The 19,377-nt window shown below is 42.7% G+C and overlaps 2 protein-coding genes across 3 annotated transcripts in view; both read left to right on the top strand.

Annotated features, from left to right (window-relative positions):
* LOC106578119 (zinc finger protein 260) overlaps positions 1-19,377 on the top strand; it is a 116,610-nt gene that overhangs the window by 57,787 nt on the left and 39,446 nt on the right. The window lies entirely within an intron of this gene.
* LOC123723738 (gastrula zinc finger protein XlCGF57.1) lies at positions 25-17,162 on the top strand. Of its 2 annotated transcripts, none has more exons than XM_045701602.1 (3): positions 25-305; positions 6,939-6,970; positions 14,947-17,162. In XM_045701602.1, exons 1-3 carry the CDS (start codon positions 140-142, stop codon positions 16,675-16,677), a joined length of 1,929 nt encoding a protein of 642 aa, XP_045557558.1. In that variant the 5' UTR covers positions 25-139; the 3' UTR covers positions 16,678-17,162. The 2 variants fall into 2 exon arrangements, with proteins under 2 accessions (XP_045557558.1, XP_014012203.2); XM_014156728.2 differs by having other exon boundaries at positions 6,939-7,388; positions 14,915-17,158.

Genomic DNA, 19,377 nt, shown 5'->3' with positions numbered 1-19,377 from the left:
TTCCACTATTGTGGTTCATCCTTATTGTGGCTAGCTTCAGGATTGGAGGTGAATGTTTTGATTTCAAACACCCTTTTTTTTGTGGAGTAAACAAAGACATACTGAACTAAATAGGCTACCCAACTCTGTCGTCTAAAATATGTCTAAACTACAGTTGTTTCGTGTGTTTTTAAATGAGCATTTAACGGCGGCTACTGTGGATATTTTTGGGGAAGTTGAGAAAACGGTAGTAGAATACCAGGAAGAGAATGATCGGCTACGGAGACTGCTGCTGAGGACACCGGTGATACCTCTATGTAGAATAGGTTCGTATGTAGATATACTGGTAGCTAGCTATATTTCTACTTAATTAATAAACTGATTAGACAAAAATCACAATTTTAACCATTTTAAAACATTGTATTTAAATGTTTTACTTTCGATTATTTACCTACCTACCTATCTGGATGGCTAGCTAGGTACTGTAGCTAATAATTGTTCTCTCCATTTTTGTTCTATTGGTCTATACATCAATTACGCTTTTAGCTGCGAATGTGTAGCCTACAAGATGTAATAAACCATTGAAACAATTAACAATTGTTATGTATGATTCAATAGTTGTCTGCATATTTGATTACTTATCTAAAGATAGAGAGATAGCCAGGCCCAGACCTACAGATCGGTCTGATTGATTCATTGATGGGAATAACCAGGAAGGGAAGGCTGTCTCGCTCTGTACTCTCGTTATTAACCAAACGGCTCATATTGCAATTTTGGAAATAGGAAACTACCTACCTTTTGAAATGTGGTTACGGGATTTAGGGAATGTAATACATATGGAAAATATACGATACAATACCTCCAATAGAAGTCCATTGTTTTACTAAATATGGCAGCCGATACTGGATAAATGGTCTAGTCCCGCTTCATAACTGGGTTGACGATCTGCTGCTACTCTGTGTTGTACTCGATTCAATATTTATTTTTGTTTAACTACATTGCATTGAATTTATTTTGGAGGTATCTGACATGTACAATGTGGACCCATAGGATATCACTTAAAAGTATTAATTAAAACGCTTGTTTCCCGAAGTGGTCCTCAATGGTAAAAACAATAACACACACAATGATTAAAAGGCAAGACAAAATTACAAACAACAAATACATTCATTTATATTGACATCCTAAAAAGTGGCACTATTCAATGCCCTTCTCCCTAAACCTTAAAAATCAACCATATTAATTTCACATTAAAACAATATATTAATTGCTTATACCTATATAGAAAATGGCGCCGATAGATAGGGCAGCCGTACATCTAGCTCCTTGGCAACTTTGCAGTATTTTTTTTAAAATATGTTATACAGGCATTGTGGGTCTCTCTCTCTCTCTCTCTCTCTCTCTCTCTCTCTCTCTCTCTCTCTCTCTCTCTCTCTCTCTCTCTCTCTCTCTCTCTCTCTCTGTCTGTCTCTGTTGCGCTACACCCGCATTAACATTTATGTGACTAATAAGATGTGATTAGATTTGATTCAGATAAATACACCTGACCAGCAGTAGGGGGCGCAAGGGGCAGTGGAGTGGTTTCTCTTAGACAACCTTGTCCAAATGAAAACCTTTGCCTACTTTTTAAAGATATTTCTACTTTGTCTTTGCTTGATCTCCAAGGGGAGGTTATTCCATAGACAAATGCCTGTATATGAAAACGTGCTCCTCGCAGTACTGTTTACGCTTGGGATTTTACAAGACATAACACTAGCTCTGGTATTGTAACTGTGTTGGTTATAGACCATATCAATGTGGTTTTTCATGTAACCTGGGGCACGATCATTTAAGATGTCAAACATATGATTAAGTTTAAGTTGGTCCACTCTGGACTCCAAAGGCAACAAGCCCACCTACTGGAACTGCTGTACCTCTATGTGGGTCCTAGGGGGGGGGACATTCAGCATATACCTGATAACATTATGTGGTCCTGGGGGGGGGACATTCAGCATATACCTGATAACATTATGTGGTCCTGGGGGGGGACATTCAGCATATACCTGATAACATTATGTGGTCCTGGGGGGGGGGCATTCAGCATATACCTGATAACATTATGTGGTCCTGGGGGGGGGGCATTCAGCATATACCTGATAACATTATGTGGTCCTGGGGGGGGCATTCAGCATATACCTGATAACATTATGTGGTCCTGGGGGGGACATTCAGCATATACCTGATAACATTATGTGGTCCTGGGGGGGGGGCATTCAGCAACCTATACCTGATAACATTATGTGGTCCTGGGGGGGGGGGGCATTCAGCATACCTATACCTGATAACATTATGTGGTCCTGGGGGGGGGGCATTCAGCATATACCTGATAACATTATGTGGTCCTGGGGGGGGGACATTCAGCATATACCTGATAACATTATGTGGTCCTGGGGGGGGCATTCAGCATATACCTGATAACATTATGTGGTCCTGGGGGGGACATTCAGCATATACCTGATAACATTATGTGGTCCTGGGGGGGGACATTCAGCATATACCTGATAACATTATGTGGTCCTGGGGGGGGACATTCAGCATATACCTGATAACATTATGTGGTCCTGGGGGGGGGACATTCAGCATATACCTGATAACATTATGTGGTCCTGGGGGGGACATTCAGCATATACCTGATAACATTATGTGGTCCTGGGGGGGACATTCAGCATATACCTGATAACATTATGTGGTCCTGGGGGGGACATTCAGCATATACCTGATAACATTATGTGGTCCTGGGGGGGACATTCAGCATATACCTGATAACATTATGTGGTCCTGGGGGGGACATTCAGCATATACCTGATAACATTATGTGGTCCTGGGGGGGACATTCAGCATATACCTGATAACATTATGTGGTCCTGGGGGGGGACATTCAGCATATACCTGATAACATTATGTGGTCCTGGGGGGACATTCAGCATATACCTGATAACATTATGTGGTCCTGGGGGGGACATTCAGCATATACCTGATAACATTATGTGGTCCTGGGGGGGGACATTCAGCATATACCTGATAACATTATGTGGTCCTGGGGGGGGACATTCAGCATATACCTGATAACATTATGTGGTCCTGGGGGGGACATTCAGCATATACCTGATAACATTATGTGGTCCTGGGGGGGGACATTCAGCATATACCTGATAACATTATGTGGTCCTGGGGGGGGGGGACATTCAGCATATACCTGATAACATTATGTGGTCCTGGGGGGGGGGACATTCAGCTTATACCTGATAACATTATGTGGTCCTGGGGGGGGGGACATTCAGCATATACCTGATAACATTATGTGGTCCTGGGGGGGGGGACATTCAGCATATACCTGATAACATTATGTGGTCCTGGGGGGGGACATTCAGCTTATACCTGATACCATTATGTGGTCCTGGGGGGGGGGGGACGGGGACATCCAGCATACAGTGCCTTGCGAAAGTATTCGGCCCCCTTGAACTTTTCGACCTTTTGCCACATTTCAGGCTTCAAACATAAAGATATAAAACTGTAATTTTTTGTGAAGAATCAACAACAAGTGGGACACAATCATGAAGTGGAACAAAATTTATTGGATATTTCAAACTTTTTGAACAAATAAAAAACTGAAAAATTGTCCGTGCAAAATTATTCAGCCCCTTTACTTTCAGTGCAGCAAACTCTCTCCAGAAGTTCAGTGAGGATCTCTGAATGATCCAATGTTGACCTAAATGACTAATGATGATAAATAGAATCCACCTGTGTGTAATCAAGTCTCCGTATAAATGCACCTGCTCTGTGATAGTCTCAGAGGTCCGTTTAAAGCGCAGAGAGCATCATGAAGAACAAGGAACACACCAGGCAGGTCCGAGATACTGTTGTGGAGAAGTTTAAAGCCGGATTTGGATACAAAAAGATTTCCCAAGCTTTAAACATCCCAAGGAGCACTGTGCAAGCGATAATATTGAAATGGAAGGAGTATCAGACCACTGCAAATCTACGAAGACCCGGCCGTCCCTCTAAACTTTCAGCTCATACAAGGAGAAGACTGATCAGAGATGCAGCCAAGAGACCCATGATCACTCTGGATGAACTGCAGAGATCTACAGCTGAGGTGGGAGACTCTGTCCATAGGACAACAATCAGTCGTATACTGCACAAATCTGGCCTTTATGGAAGAGTGGCAAGAAGAAAGCCATTTCTTAAAGATATCCATAAAAAGTGTTGTTTAAAGTTTGCCACTAGCCACCTGGGAGACACACCAAACATGTGGAAGAAGGTGCTCTGGTCAGATGAAACCAAAATCGAACTTTTTGGCAACAATGCAAAACGTTATGTTTGGCGTAAAAGCAACACAGCTCATCACCCTGAACACACCATCCCCACTGTCAAACATGGTGGTGTCAGCATCATGGTTTGGGCCTGCTTTTCTTCAGCAGGGGCAGGGAAGATGGTTAAAATTGATGGGAAGATGGATGGAGCCAAATACAGGACCATTCTGGAAGAAAACCTGATGGACTCTGCAAAAGACCTGAGACTGGGACGGAGATTTGTCTTCCAACAAGACAATGATCCAAAACATAAAGCAAAATCTACAATGGAATGGTTCACAAATAAACATATCCAGGTGTTAGAATGGCCAAGTCAAAGTCCAGACCTGAATCCAATCGAGAATCTGTGGAAAGAACTGAAAACTGCTGTTCACAAACGCTCTCCATCCAATCTCACTGAGCTCGAGCTGTTTTGCAAGGAGGAATGGGCAAAAATGTCAGTCTCTCGATGTGCAAAACTGATAGAGACATACCCCAAGCGACTTACAGCTGTAATCGCAGCAAAAAGTGACGCTACAAAGGATTAACTTAAAGGGGCTGAATAATTTTGCACGCCCAATTTTTCAGTTTTTGATTTGTTAAAAAAGTTTGAAATATCCAATAAATTTCGTTCCACTTCATGATTGTGTCCCACTTGTTGTTGATTCTTCACAAAAAATGACAGTTTTATATCTTTATGTTTGAAGCCTGAAATGTGGCAAAAGGTCAAAGTTCAAGGGGGCCGAATACTTTCGCAAGGCACTGTATGCCTGATAACATTATGTGGTCCTGGGGGGGACATTATAGCCCACTATACCAAGCAGAGCAGGCATAATCAAAATGACACTGAATCAAGGTTGAGACAAGCAGTTTCTTAACTTTGATGTTAAAATATCTAGTGTTACGATATACAAATTTCAATTTGTTCGCCATTTTGAGAAATAATTTTTAGCAGCAATCAGGTCTCCAGAAAGGGATTGATCTAAGGACACACCAAGATAAGTTACACTTGTTTTAGATTCCATCTCCTTGCCTTCACAGTTTACCGTTATCTTGTCAGCCCTAAGCAATCTACGTTTTGTTCCAAACAAAATCGATTACGTTTTTCCCAAATGTAGCGACAATTTTTTTGTCAGTCAACCAATCTGTAACAAAATGCAATTCCTTTCTCATGGTCTCCTCTATGTAAACTGTATCCTTCTCTGATACCAGTATGGCTGAGTCAACAGTATGAAGCAGGAGTTTGCACTTTACTGTATCTGGCATATCATTAACATATATAAGAAATAAGAGAGGCCCTAAAATTGATACTTGCTTATAATGATTATGTGTTGACTTCTTATATGGACCACCTGGGGAGAACCCTGACAATGAGTAACAATACACAGGGAACCAGTATGGATATATACACAGGGTACCAGTATAGCTGTATACACAGGGAACCAGTATAGCTCTATACACAGGGTACCAGTATAGCTGTATACACAGGGTACCAGTATAGCTGTATACACAGGGTACCAGTATAGCTGTATACACAGGGTACCAGTATAGCTGTATACACAGGGTACCAGTATAGCTGTATACACAGGGTACCAGTATAGCTGTATACACAGGGTACCAGTATGGCTGTATACACAGGGTACCAGTATGGATATATACACAGGGTACCAGTATAGCTGTATACACGGGGTACCAGTATAGCTATATACACAGGGTACCAGTATCGCTGTATACACGGGGTACCAGTATAGCTGTATACACGGGGTACCAGTATAGCTGTATACACGGGGTACCAGTATGGATATATACACAGGGTACCAGTATAGCTGTATACACAGGGTACCAGTATAGCTGTATACACAGGGTACCAGTATAGCTGTATACACAGGGTACCAGTATGGATATATACACGGGTTACCAGTATAGCTGTATACACAGGGTACCAGTACTGAGTCACTGTGGCTTTATGACGATCTGCTGACTGTTTATAATATGGAATAGAGGTCGACCGATTATGATTTTTCAACGCCGATACCGATACCGATTATTGGAGGACCAAAAAAAATGGACAAGCTAGATAAACTAGTAATATCATCAACCATGTGTTGTTAACTAGTGATTATGTTAAGATTGATTGATTGTTTTTTATAAGATAAGTTTAATGCTAGCTAGCAACTTACCTAGCAACTTACCTTGGCTCCTTGCTGCACTTGTGTAACAGGTGGTCAGCCTGCCACGCGGTCTCCTCATGGAGTGCAATGTAATCGGCCATAATCGGCATCAAAAAAATGCCGATTACCGATTGTTATGAAACCTTGAAATCGGCCCCAATTATTCGGCCATGCCGATTAATTGGTCTACCTCTAATATGGACCACCTAGTACTACAAGTAGGAATTTTAGTTTTTTCTGAATATGTGATGTTTTGTTCCTCTACATTTGTAATTCCATTCAACACTACAGTGAATGTCAATGTTTGTATATCTGTTTTTTCGTATAGGAAAGTTATTAAAAAAGATATATAAAAAAAAATGTCTGAGTCAACAAAAGCATTTTGAAATGGCATTGTGACTCAGGCATGTCTAAAGTCTGTATAGGTAACCTCTGCTCCTCCTCTCCTTCCCTCCAGAATCCCTGCAGCTCTCTGTCTCTGAAGAGGAGGTTCCCCCTGAGCAGCAGCACTGTGAGCAGGAGTGGAGTCCCAGTCTGGGGCAGGAGGACCCAGAGCCCACACAGATTAAAGAGGAACAGGAGGAAGTCAGGACCAGTCAGGAGGAAGAGCAGCTTCAAGGGCTCTTTGTTACCAAAGACTCCATATCCACTCCTTCATATGTGAAAAGTGAATGTGATCAGAAGGACCCATGTCAAGAAGCCATACTAGCTGAACACCCAACTCTCAGTCCACTGAAAACGTCTAAACTACAGTTGTTTCGTGTGTTGTTAAATGAATGTTTAACGGAATCTGCTGCTGTGGAGATTTTTAGTGCGGTTGAGGCATCTGTAGCAGAGTACCAGGAAGAGAATGATCTGCTACGGAGACTGCTGGGGATCACACCGGAGATAAAACTATGTAGAATAGGTTAGTATGTATATCTATTGATAGTTAGCTATAGTTCTAGTAAATTAATAAACTGTTTATGCTTTTTTATCACCATTTCAAAAAATTTAAGCATTTTTATTTATTTTTTACTTTTACCTTGAATGGATGATAATAGCCCCGACATGTCAATGCTTTCCCTTGCTTGGACAACCTAGGGTTTAATGGAAAGAGATTCCCAGGTTAAGGGGGACTTAGACAGCAGCTTCACATTTTTCCAATTACAACAACCTATATGTCCCCTGCCTGTCACGAATGATGAGTAAAATTCTATTTTAACTTTCCCGGAAAGTTGGTCTTTATTTTGCACTTCTGACTCCGGTGCTACATTTGAGTTATTCAACATCCATTTTGATTTAGCTGAGGATGATGTTATTTGGTCAAGTGTTAAATGTTTTATCTAGAAACACTTGATCCTTGATTGTGATACAGTTTTGTAAACCTTGAACACTCAACTTAATTATCATTCAAAATAACTTTACAAATACAAAAGACACACTTGCTGTTTTAAAACAGATTTCCACAGAGTTTCTTTTTTTCCCCCCCGAGTTTCCATTAGCGCAGGAAGTGTCGTAATTCAGGGTAACGTGCAACTCAAAACACCTCTATGGTAATGTGTTAAAACAATACACAGTTTGTTTCTGTGTATATACCCTGTATCTTTTATATTCGTACAATTATTTTGCGGTGCACAGGAGGATGGTGGCAACTTAATTGGGGAGGATGGGCTCGTGGTAATGGCTGAAGCGGAATTAGTGGAATATCAAATAAATCATGGTTTCCATGTGTTTGATGCCATTTCATTTTCTCCGTTCCGGACATTATTATGAGCCATCCTCCCCCTCTGCGGCCACCTGTGCTACGGTGATATGAAAGTAAAGTTTCTAAGGTTTTGAAAATAGTTGTTGTTAAAACAGCCAGTTTCAGTCAGCTGATTCTAGTTATTCCTTCTGGATAGTTCTAGTCAAGCAGCTTTCATGCTGACTAGCACGTGCGTCCAAGGGCACCATCGTGCGCATGTTGATTTTTGCCACACCAGACGCGATCAGGACATACAAGTTGAAATATCAAAATGAACTCTGAACCAACTGTATTAATTTGGGAACAGGTCGAAACACATGAAACATTCATGGATATTTAGCTAGCTAGCTAACTTGCTGTTTCAAGCTAATTTGTCCTGGGATATAAACATTGGGTTGTTATTTTACCTGAAATGCACAAGGTCCTTTTTTTCTGGATCTTTGTAGAATTTTGACCCATTTTGAGTCACACAAAATCGTGTGTTCTCTACTCTGACAATTAATCCACAGATAAAAGGGGAAAACTAGTTAGTTTCTCGTAATCTCTCCTCCTTCAGTCTTCTTCGTCTGTGGATTTATGGAGGTTGGCAACCAACTTTAAGGTGTGTTACCATCACCAACTGGACTGGAATGTGGACCTCAGTTCATCTTTCAATCTCCGACGTGGGTATATGCTCTTAAAAACCAATGAGGAGATGGGAGAGGTGGGACTTGGAGTGCGTGAAGCGTAAAAATATAACCAAGTTATATTGTAGCGCCTGGCTACGCAGATGCGCGAGAGCAGTTTGGATGAAATAATTGAATAACATGTATGTGTACATTTATTTTGCAACGCTCGCGGACACAACGTGGGCAGTCTGGTCATCATGTTAGTCTCCCATAAGAGGACCACCAATTTCCTTTAGTTCTTATTGGTTAAGGTTACACCAGTCAGTATTATGTAAGCCTATCAGCAGTCAATATTCCCGGGATGTTCAGTGTAGGGCCCCAGCAAGAGCACACCAAAAACAGTACGGTATGAGGATAGGCAGAAACTGCTTCTCCAATATAAATCCCCGATCACACTTGTAGGTGACGTTGGCTAGCTAAGCTCATGCGTAGACCCAATGACGTGTTTGTAACGGTCATCTCATGCCGAACTGTGCATGTGTAGGCCGTCAAATCAAAAGGCACTCCTTCGATATAAAGTTGTTTTTGATGAAAATGAAAACGTGTCAGTTAGTCACTTTCACGTGGTTGGAGTAATAACATGTTCAACTATTTAAGACATTGGCTCGAATCTAGGTTGTGCCTTTAGATTTCAAGAAAATGAACAACTAAGGAAGAATTGTTCACTTCTCTCATTGACTTCTCAAACCCCTGCTTGGTCTGTTTCGCAAGTGTTCCCAGAAGTCTTGTGATGTTGTGCCTCTGGGTTTATAAACTCTGCGAGCATATCACAGACAAAGAGAAACCCAGACTAGTCGTTGGGCCTGTCTGGGGGTATCATCGGACGGGGCCACAGTGTCCCCCGACCCACCCCTGTCTCATTCTCCAGTATCTATGCTAAAATAGTCTTATGTGCCTAGGGGGCTAGGGTCAGTCTGTTATATCTGGTGTAATTCTCCTGTTTTATCTGGTATCCTGTGTGAATTGAAGTATGCTCCCTCTAATTCTCTCTCCCTCTCCCTCCCGGAGGACCTGAGCCCTAGGGTCATGCCTCAGGACTACCTGGCCTGATGACTCCTGGATGTCCCAGTCCACCTGGTCGCGCTGCTGCTCCAGTTTCAATTGTTCTGCCTGCGGCTAGGGAACCCTGACCTGTTCACCGGATGTGCTACCTTGTCCCAGACGTGCTGTTTTCGACTCTCTCACTCTCTCTGCCGCATCTGCTGTCTCAACCTCTGAATGCTCGGCTATGAAAAGCCAACTGACATTTACTCCTGAGGTGCTGACCTGTTGCACCCTCTACAACCACTGATTATTATTTGACCCTGCTGGTTATCTATGAACATTTGAACATCTTGAAGAACAATCTGGCCTTAATGGCAATGTGTTGTTATAATGTCCACCCGGGCACAGCCAGAAGAGGACTGGCCACCCCTCAGAGCCTGGTTCCTCTCTAGATTTCTTCCTAGGTTCCTGCCTTTCTAGGGAGTTTTTCCTAGCCACCGTGTTTCTACATCTATCAGCATGCTGTTTGGGGTTTTAGGCTGGGTTTCTGTATAGCACTTTGTGACATCTGCTGATGTAAAAAGGGCTTTAAAAAATATATTTGATTGATTGATTGACTTCACAGAGGAGGCGTTCCCTAACGGAAATATGAAAATACATTCTACAACGCACCAATAGGATCTCGCTAGCTCGTGCTTGGCTCTGCCCCCCCCCCCCTTGCTTGTTCTGACCCTATGCTTCATTTGCTCCTACTAGTGACGGTCAAACAAAACTTCCTTAAGGTTTTCCAGCCAATTGTGCCAAAAATAGGTAAATTATTCGCGGCCTTGATCAACAGTGTACAGTAGTGGCACCTGCTGGGGATTTTTTTTTAGAGCAGCCAAATTATTATTATTATTTTTTTTGTTACCCCTTTTTCTCCCCAATTTTGTGGTATCCAATTGGTAGTTACAGTCTTGTCCCATCGCTGCAACTTCCGTACGGACTCGGGAGAGGCGAAGGTCGAGAGCTGTGCGTCCTCCGAAACAAAACCCAGCCAAGTCGCACCGCTTTTTTGACACAATGCCCACTTAACCCGGAAACAAGCCGCACCAGTATGTCGGAGGAATCACTGTACACCTGCCGACCGTGTCAGTGTGCATTGCGCCCAGCCCGCCACAGGAGTCGCTAGTGAGCGATGGGACAAGAACATCCCTGCCGGCCAAACCTTCCCCTAACCCGTACGACGCTGGGCCAATTGTGCACCGCCCCATGGATTTCACGGTCACGGTCTGCTGCGACAGAGCCTGGACTTGAACCAGGATCTCTAGTGACACTCTCTAGTGACACAGCTAGCACTGTGATGCAGTGCCTTAGAACACTGTGCCATTCGGGAGGCCCGAGCAGCCTAATTATTATCTATGACCGTAAGGCGTTCGCTGTGTAGCCTTTTTTTCTTCTACCAAACCAATCAGGTGGTTGTTCGACGAAAAGAAGCTTCAGTTGTCATTGATCACGTGCTTCTGATAGTGTGCTCATGCTTGTATTACTTTGCTTCGAAGTACACTGCTTATTCCTCAATCACACCTAGAGCGTCGTGGCGCAGAAATGGTAAGCAGCATCATCTGGATATGTATGCAACAACAGTTTAACATTCACCTTCTGCTACCATTTCTGTCAGGCCATCTACACATACTATTTGATGGATACGTTCGATGAATTCAACGTATTCACCACACAGAACGCACTGCAACTGCCTCTTCAACGTGTTCCATTGGAAATGAATGTACTTCTGGTGTACCAAAACGCAATGAAGCTGTCGGTGTGATCGAGGCGTTTGACGGAACATCAGTAGCTCCCACCATAAACGACACAGGTGAACCATCTTAGGGCTAGTTAGTTAGGTAGAAATATCTTTGAGCAGAGCCGATTTGAGAAATGTGCTTTCTGGAAAGGGTGGGATACCTAGTCAGTTGTACAACTAAATGCATTCAATTGAAATGTGTTTTGCCCTTTTTATTTCTCTCCTGATGGCCACTACATTTTCCCTTAACCTGCTACTTGTCCTTCTGATGTCACATACCTTTGCTGTTCTGTTTTTTTAAGCGTTCAGCTCCAACTTCAGTTCCAAGAGATCTTTGTCTTGTGGGTTTTGGAGCCAAGTAGATAGAATCTGTAAATAATTATATTGTGTTGAGCTCGTTGTGGCCCTGCTACACTACAGTCATCGGGCGTCCCCGCGTTTGCCGTGTAGACATCAGCCATTGAGGGAATGCTTCCTTTGAAATCAATGGGATTACGCTGAGCCGTGGTGCATAGGTCAAAGGCCCACACGACTTCGGTCGAAAGCGGGGAGGGAGGAGATCCCTTATCAAATGGAACAGTAATTTGTGCCGCTTGGTCATGTTGTCAACAAGGCAGCATGATGCATCGTCCAGAAACATACAACATCTCTTTACCATCAAATAAATGTTTGAATTTTCTTAGTATTTTCCATTTTTGAAGAAAGATAAAGCGTTTTTAATCAAAACCAATCACTTTTGCATGGGAGAACACAGAATCCTACTAATTACTACACGTGTTTAATTACGTCACTTTTGTTTTGAGCCAACTTAGCCATGGAATTTGAACAGGGAACCTGGCTCACCCCAGGGAGGAAGCCCGGTTCCAAATCGAATGCGATCTTTCTGCCGAAGAAAAACACGCCTACACTGGTGCCCAGGCAGGATCAATGAAAGCTGATGAAAGCTGATGAACGCTGATAAACGCTGATAAACGCTAATGAACGCTAATGAACGCTGATGAAAGCTAATGAAAGCTAATGAAAGCTGATGAAAGCTAATGAAAGCTAATGAAAGCTGATGAAAGCTGATGAAAGCTAATGAAAGCTAATGAAAGCTGATGAAAGCTGATGAAAGCTGATGAAAGCTAATGAAAGCTAATGAAAGCTGATGAAAGCTGATGAAAGCTAATGAAAGCTAATGAAAGCTAATGAAAGCTGATGAAAGCTGATGAAAGCTGAGGAAAGCTGAGGAAAGCTGATGAAAGCTGATGAAAGCTAATGAAAGCTGATGAAAGCTGAGGAAAGCTAATGAACGCTGATGAACGCTAATGAAAGCTAATGAAAGCTAATGAAAGCTGATGAAAGCTGATGAAAGCTAATGAAAGCTGATGAAAGCTGATGAAAGCTGAGGAAAGCTAATGAACGCTAATGAAAGCTAATGAAAGCTAATGAAAGCTGATGAAAGCTGATGAAAGCTAATGAAAGCTAATGAAAGCTAATGAAAGCTGATGAAAGCTAATGAAAGCTGATGAAAGCTGATGAACGCTAATGAAAGCTAATGAAAGCTAATGAAAGCTAATGAAAGCTGATGAAAGCTAATGAAAGCTAATGAAAGCTAATGAAAGCTGATGAAAGCTGATGAAAGCTAATGAAAGCTGATGAAAGCTGATGAACGCTAATGAAAGCTAATGAAAGCTAATGAAAGCTGATGAAAGCTGATGAAAGCTGATGTTGCGTCACACCCAATGGCAGCGTCCAAGCTGAAGAATCGATGAGGTTCAATTTTGGAAAGCTGACAGGCACCTTCATTCTATCTTGTGAATTGAAATAATGAGAAATAAAGTTAATTTAGGTTGCATTATGGTCTCCACTAGACACCACTGGCAATTTTACTTAACTTGATGAAGTCAAGAATATACTAGCTAGTAGAAACTCTAGGTTACATTGACAATGTTCACAATGTAAACAAAATAAACGTGTAATTAGAGGATTATTTAGTACATTTATAAAAGTATAATATATAATATATAATATAATACATTTATCATCAGCTAGATTAAGCCGCGGGCTGATCTTTTTCTTGAGCAGATGGGAGCCATAAGAAGCCCAAAGAGATATAATATTTGACTTAAAACATAATAATTTCAGACTTTGCTTACATTTGTATATGATCACCTGTCTTTCTGTTGTGCGTTGGAAATGCTTGGGAACAGATTTGAATCACTAAGAGCTGATTTCCTGGTGTTTTTACAATCTTCAATGTCCAACAAAGAATTTATACTAAAAACTTTGGGGGGGGGGAGCCCAAATAAAACCACCCGCGGGCCAAATTTGACACCGTGGGCTGCCAGTTCGTGAATCCTGATTTAGTACAACCACTAGCAACAATATAAGAGTACTTGCTAAAAACTGGACCAAAGCTATTGTATTGACACATAACGGATGATTATGGTACAGTAGAGGAAATTAGAAAAGAGAAGTTTTTCCCCCTCTGCTCCTTTCTCAAAACAACACTCTCTGTGTCGCTGGTAGAACGCGATGTTGCTGGCATAGCAACGCACCGCTTATAGTGGATCTAAAGCGTTAGCGTTAGCATTAGCATTAAAAATGAATGGGCAGTTAGCAAGCTGGTTAGCGATGTTAGCCGTTTCCTTCAATTAAACCCCTCCTTAACCTGGACATCTCTTTCTATTTAACCCTCCTTAACCTGGACATCTCCTTCCATTAAACCCCCCTTAACCTGGAAATCTCTTCCCATTAAACCCTCCTTAACCTGGAAATCTCTTCCCATTAAACCCCCCTTAACCTGGACATCTCTTCCCATTAAACCCTCCTTAACCTGGACATCTCTTCCCATTAAACCCCCCTTAACCTGGAAATCTCTTCCCATTAAACCCTCCTTAACCTGGATATCTCTTCCCATTAAACCCTCCTTAACCTGGACATCTCTTCCCATTGAACCCTCCTTAACCTGGACATATCTTCCCATTAAACCCTTCTTAACCTGGACATCTCTTCCCATTGAACCCTCCTTAACCTGGACATCTCTTCCCATTGAACCCTCCTTAACCTGGACATCTCTTCCCATTGAACCCTCCTTAACCTGGACATCTCTTCCCATTAAACCCTTCTTAACCTGGACATCTCTTCCCACTGAACCCTTCTTAACCTGGACATCCGCCTCATCCCTGTTCTGATTAGACATGAAATTGAATGTCATAGAGATCTATAATTCGTGAGTGATTCCAAATTCTGTTATAAATAACGTCTGTACCTCCTCTCCTTCCCTCCAGACTCCCTGCCGCTCTCTGTCTTTGAAGAGGAGGTTCCCCCTGAGCAGCAGCACTGTGAGCAGGAGTGGAGCCCCAGTCTGGGGCAGGAGGACCCAGAGACCATACAGATTAAAGAGGAACAAGAGGAAGTCAGGACCAGTCAGGAGGAAGAGCAGCTTCAAGGTCTGGAGGCTGATATCATAGAGTTCAATTTCACTCCTTCTTGTGTGAAAATTGAATGTGATCAGGAGGACCCAGTTCAGTCCCTGACTCTTCCCCAAACCCAGACTGTGGAGAACAGAGAGAGTGACTCTAAACCAGTGGATCTCAAACCTTTTGTCAATGTGACCCACTTAAATGGTCTTGACCTTCCAGATAATGACAGCAATACCTCAAGCCACAGTACAGCTGTAAGCAGTGACACAGTAGGACTTGATAGCAGCCCACCATTGGATCCAAGCCCACCATTGAAGAAACACTGTTCCAAACCCAGCACCACAGCTAGAAGAACTTACCACTGCCGTGATTGTGGTGAAACGTTTGCTCTGAAAGCTGACCTGCAGAGACATGTGACTCTCCCCAAGAAGAGACCCAGTGAATGTAGATTCTGCGAAAAACGTTACAACTCCACCTGTAAACTGAAGGCCCATGTCCGACGCTGTCACAGTGGGAAACCCTGCACCTGCCCTGTTTGTGGAAAGATCTTCAAATACAAAGGCTATCTTTCCAAGCACTTAAGGATTCACACAGGAGAGAAACCATTTAGCTGTGGTGACTGTGGGAAAAGCTTCACTCAGAAGGGGAACCTAACCGAACATGTACTGACTCACACAGGAGAGAAACCATTTAGCTGTGGTGACTGTGGAAAAAGCTTCAGTCTCAAGAAGACACTAACGGATCATATACGGACTCACACAGGAGAGAAACCATTTAGCTGTGGTGACTGTGGGAAAAGCTTCAATAAGAAGGGACACCTTTCCGTGCATCAACTGACTCACACAGGTGAGAAACCTTTTAGCTGTGGTGACTGTGGGAAAAGCTTCAGTCAGAAGGGGAACCTAAGCATTCATAAACTGACTCACATAGGAGAGAAACCTTTTAGCTGTGGAGAATGCGGGAAAAGCTTTGGGCTCAAGCGGCACCTAACCATGCATAGACTGACTCACACAGGAGAGAAACCATTTAGCTGTGGAGACTGCGGGAAAAGCTTTAATCGCAAGGAGGTCTTAACCATGCATATACGGACTCACACAGGAGAGAAACCATTTAGCTGTGGTGACTGTGGGAAAAGCTTCAGGCATAAAGGGTCCCTTAAGATACATATATTGTCTCACACAGGAGAGAAACCTTTTAGCTGTGGTGACTGTGGGAAAAGCTTCAATCAAAGGGGTAACCTAAACATGCATATACGGACTCATACCAGAGATAATTCATTTTGCTGTGGAGACTGTGGGAAAAGCTTCAATCAAAGGGGGAACTTAACCACGCATATACAAACTCACACCAGAGATAATTCATTTCAATGTGGAGACTGTGGGGAAAGCTTCAATGAGAAGGGGCATCTAACTGAACATATACGGACTCACACAGGAGAGAAACCATACCGGTGTGGTGACTGTGGGAAAAGCTTCATTCAGAAGGCGGACCTAAGGAGGCATATACTGACTCACACAGGAGAGAAACCACATGGCTGCTCCGTCTGTGGTAAAGGATTCACTCAGAAGTCTCATCTGCTGAGGCATGTGGATAAAATCCACAAAGGAATAAAACAGGACAGAAACTGAAAGAGGAAAGAGCATTAGGACAAAGAGATTGTCTGTCAGGTAAGTGAATAAAAAAGCAGGATGTGGACAAATCTCTTAGGAAGCAACAGTGATATGGCCCTCATCAAATATGCAGACGACATGGCTCTGGTTACTTGCCTGGAGGTCAAGTCCATTTCCAGCTACTCCCAGTTAATTGACTGCCTCTTGACGTGGTTTGACAATATCTTAGGAGCTCAGTCTGGGTCTCAACTTACTATTAAGACTCAGAATAGTAGAATACACCAGGTCCAATTTAGACATTTGGTTGTGCATCAGCAGTTTGTTTGTCACTGATAATCACTCGATTAGCGATGTCAGCTAACAATTTTTATATTGGAAGTTAGTCTAGCCAGCTATCTAAACTTAGTAGTAATCACTGCTGAATACAGACCGGGCAGGGAATGTGCCCAGGGGCCCATATTAACTTGGAATAAGTCATTACGGTAGGGGGGCGGCAGGTAGCCTAGTGGTTAGAACATTGGGCCAGTAACCGAAAGGTTGCTAGATCGAAACCCTGAGCTGACAAGGTAAAAATCTGTCGTTTTTCCCCTGTTCAAGGCAGTTAACCCACTGTTCCTAGGCCGTAATTGTAAATAAGAATTTGTTCTTAACCGACTAACCTTAAATAAAGGTTAAATAAGGTTAAATAAAAAATTACAAAATGTGTAGAATTGCAGAAAATTTGCTGTAAAACTGCAAGAAAAAAATCTCTCCACCCCATGGCAAAATGTGTAGAATAGCAGGAAATGAATTTTAAAACATACATTTCTCTTCACCATCAGGGGGGTACTCAAATGTTTTACCACGAGGTGGGGGGCACCCCAACGAAATCTCTCAGGGCCCCAAAAGGCGGGAGCCGGCCTTGGATTTACTTTTGTAAAACACATTTTTTTGGTTTGAATGAAACACTACAGATTAATATTCCTTTATTGTCCAATTGTACAGTTCCAAATTCAACTCCCGCTTCCATGTCAACCCCTCCTAAAGAGACGCATTCAGAAAGTATTCAGACCCCTTAACCTTTTACCTATCAATCTACACACGATACCCCATAATGACAAAGCAAAAAAAATATATAAATATTTTTACTTAAATATTATAATTATTTTTGCAAATTCATTAAAAATAAAAAACAGATACCTTATTTACATAAGTATTCAGACCCTTTGCTATGAGACTCGAAATTGAGCTCAGGTGCATCCTGTTTCCATTGATCATCCTTGAGATGTTTCTACAATTTGATTGGATTTACCTGTGGTAATTCAATTGATTGGACATGATTTGGAAAGGCACACACCTGTCTATATAAGGTCCCACAGTCGACAATGGATGTCAGAGCAAAATCCAAGCCATGAGGTCGAAGGAATTGTCCGTAGAGCTTCGAGACAGGATTGTGTCGAGGCACAGATCTGGGGAAGGGTACCAAAAACAATCTGCACCATTGAAGGTCCACAAGAACACAGTGGCCTCCATCATTCTTAAATGGAAGAAGTTTTGAACCACCAAGACTCTTCCTAGAGCTGGCCCCCTGGCCAGACTGAGAAATTGGGGGAGAAGGGCCTTGGTCAGGGAGGTGACCAAGAACCCAATGGTCACTCTGACAGAGCTCCAGAGTTCCTCTGTGGAGATGGGAGAACCTTCCAGAAGGACAACCATCTCTGCAGCACTCTACCAATCAGGCCTTTATGGTAAAGTGGCCAGAAGGAAGCCACTCCTCAATAAAAGGCACATGACAGCTCGCTTGGAGTTTGCCAAAGGGCACCTAAAGGACTCTCAAACCATGAGAAACAAGAATCTCTGGTCTGATTAAACAAATATTGAACTCTTTGGCCTGAATGTCAAGCGTAACGTCTGGAGGAAACCTGGCACCATCCCAATGGTGAAGCATGGTGGTGTCAGCATCATGCTGTGGGGATGTTTTTCAGAGGCAGGGACTGGGATCAAGGATCAAGGGAAAGATGAACGGAGCAAAATACAGAGAGATCCTTGATGAAAACCTAATCCAGAATGCTCACAATCTCAGACTGAGGTGAAGGTTCACCTTCCAACAGGACAACGACCCTAAGCACTCAGCCAAGATAACGCAGGAGTGGCTTCGGGACTAGTCTCTAAATGTCCTTGAGTGGCCCAGCCAGAGCCCGGACTTGAACCCGATCGAACATCTCTAGAGAGACCTGAAAATAGCTGTGCAGCAACGCTCCCCATCCAACCTGACAGAGGTTGAGAGGATCTGCAGAGAAGAATGGGAGAAACTTCCCAAATACAGGTGTGCCAAGCTTGTAGCGACATACCCAAGAAGACTCAAGGCTGTAATCGCTGCCAATGGTGCTTCAACAAAGTCCTGAGTAAAGGGTCTGAATACTTATGTAAATGTGATATTTTCATTTATTTGTTAAGAATTTGATAAAATGTCTAAAAACCTGTTTTTGCTTTTTTATTATGGGGTATTGTGATGTTATTATGGGGTATTGTGTGTAGATTGATGAGGGGGAAAAAAGGATTTAATTCATTTTAGAATAAGGCTGTAAAGTAACAATGTGGAAAAGACAAGGAGTCTGAATACTTTCAGAATGCATTGTATATAGAGGTTGGAGCAGGAGGCTGCCATACTACGGCTCCTGTGAAGCAGTTGTTGTGGGGGGTTAAGGGCAGGACAGCAGGTATGGCATCTAGGATTTG

The sequence above is a fragment of the Salmo salar genome, chromosome ssa18 (genome assembly GCF_905237065.1).
Source record: "Salmo salar chromosome ssa18, Ssal_v3.1, whole genome shotgun sequence".
NCBI lineage: Eukaryota > Metazoa > Chordata > Actinopteri > Salmoniformes > Salmonidae > Salmo > Salmo salar.
Note: the sequence above shows the minus strand (reverse complement) of the source record. Positions and strands in the feature narration are given on the sequence as shown.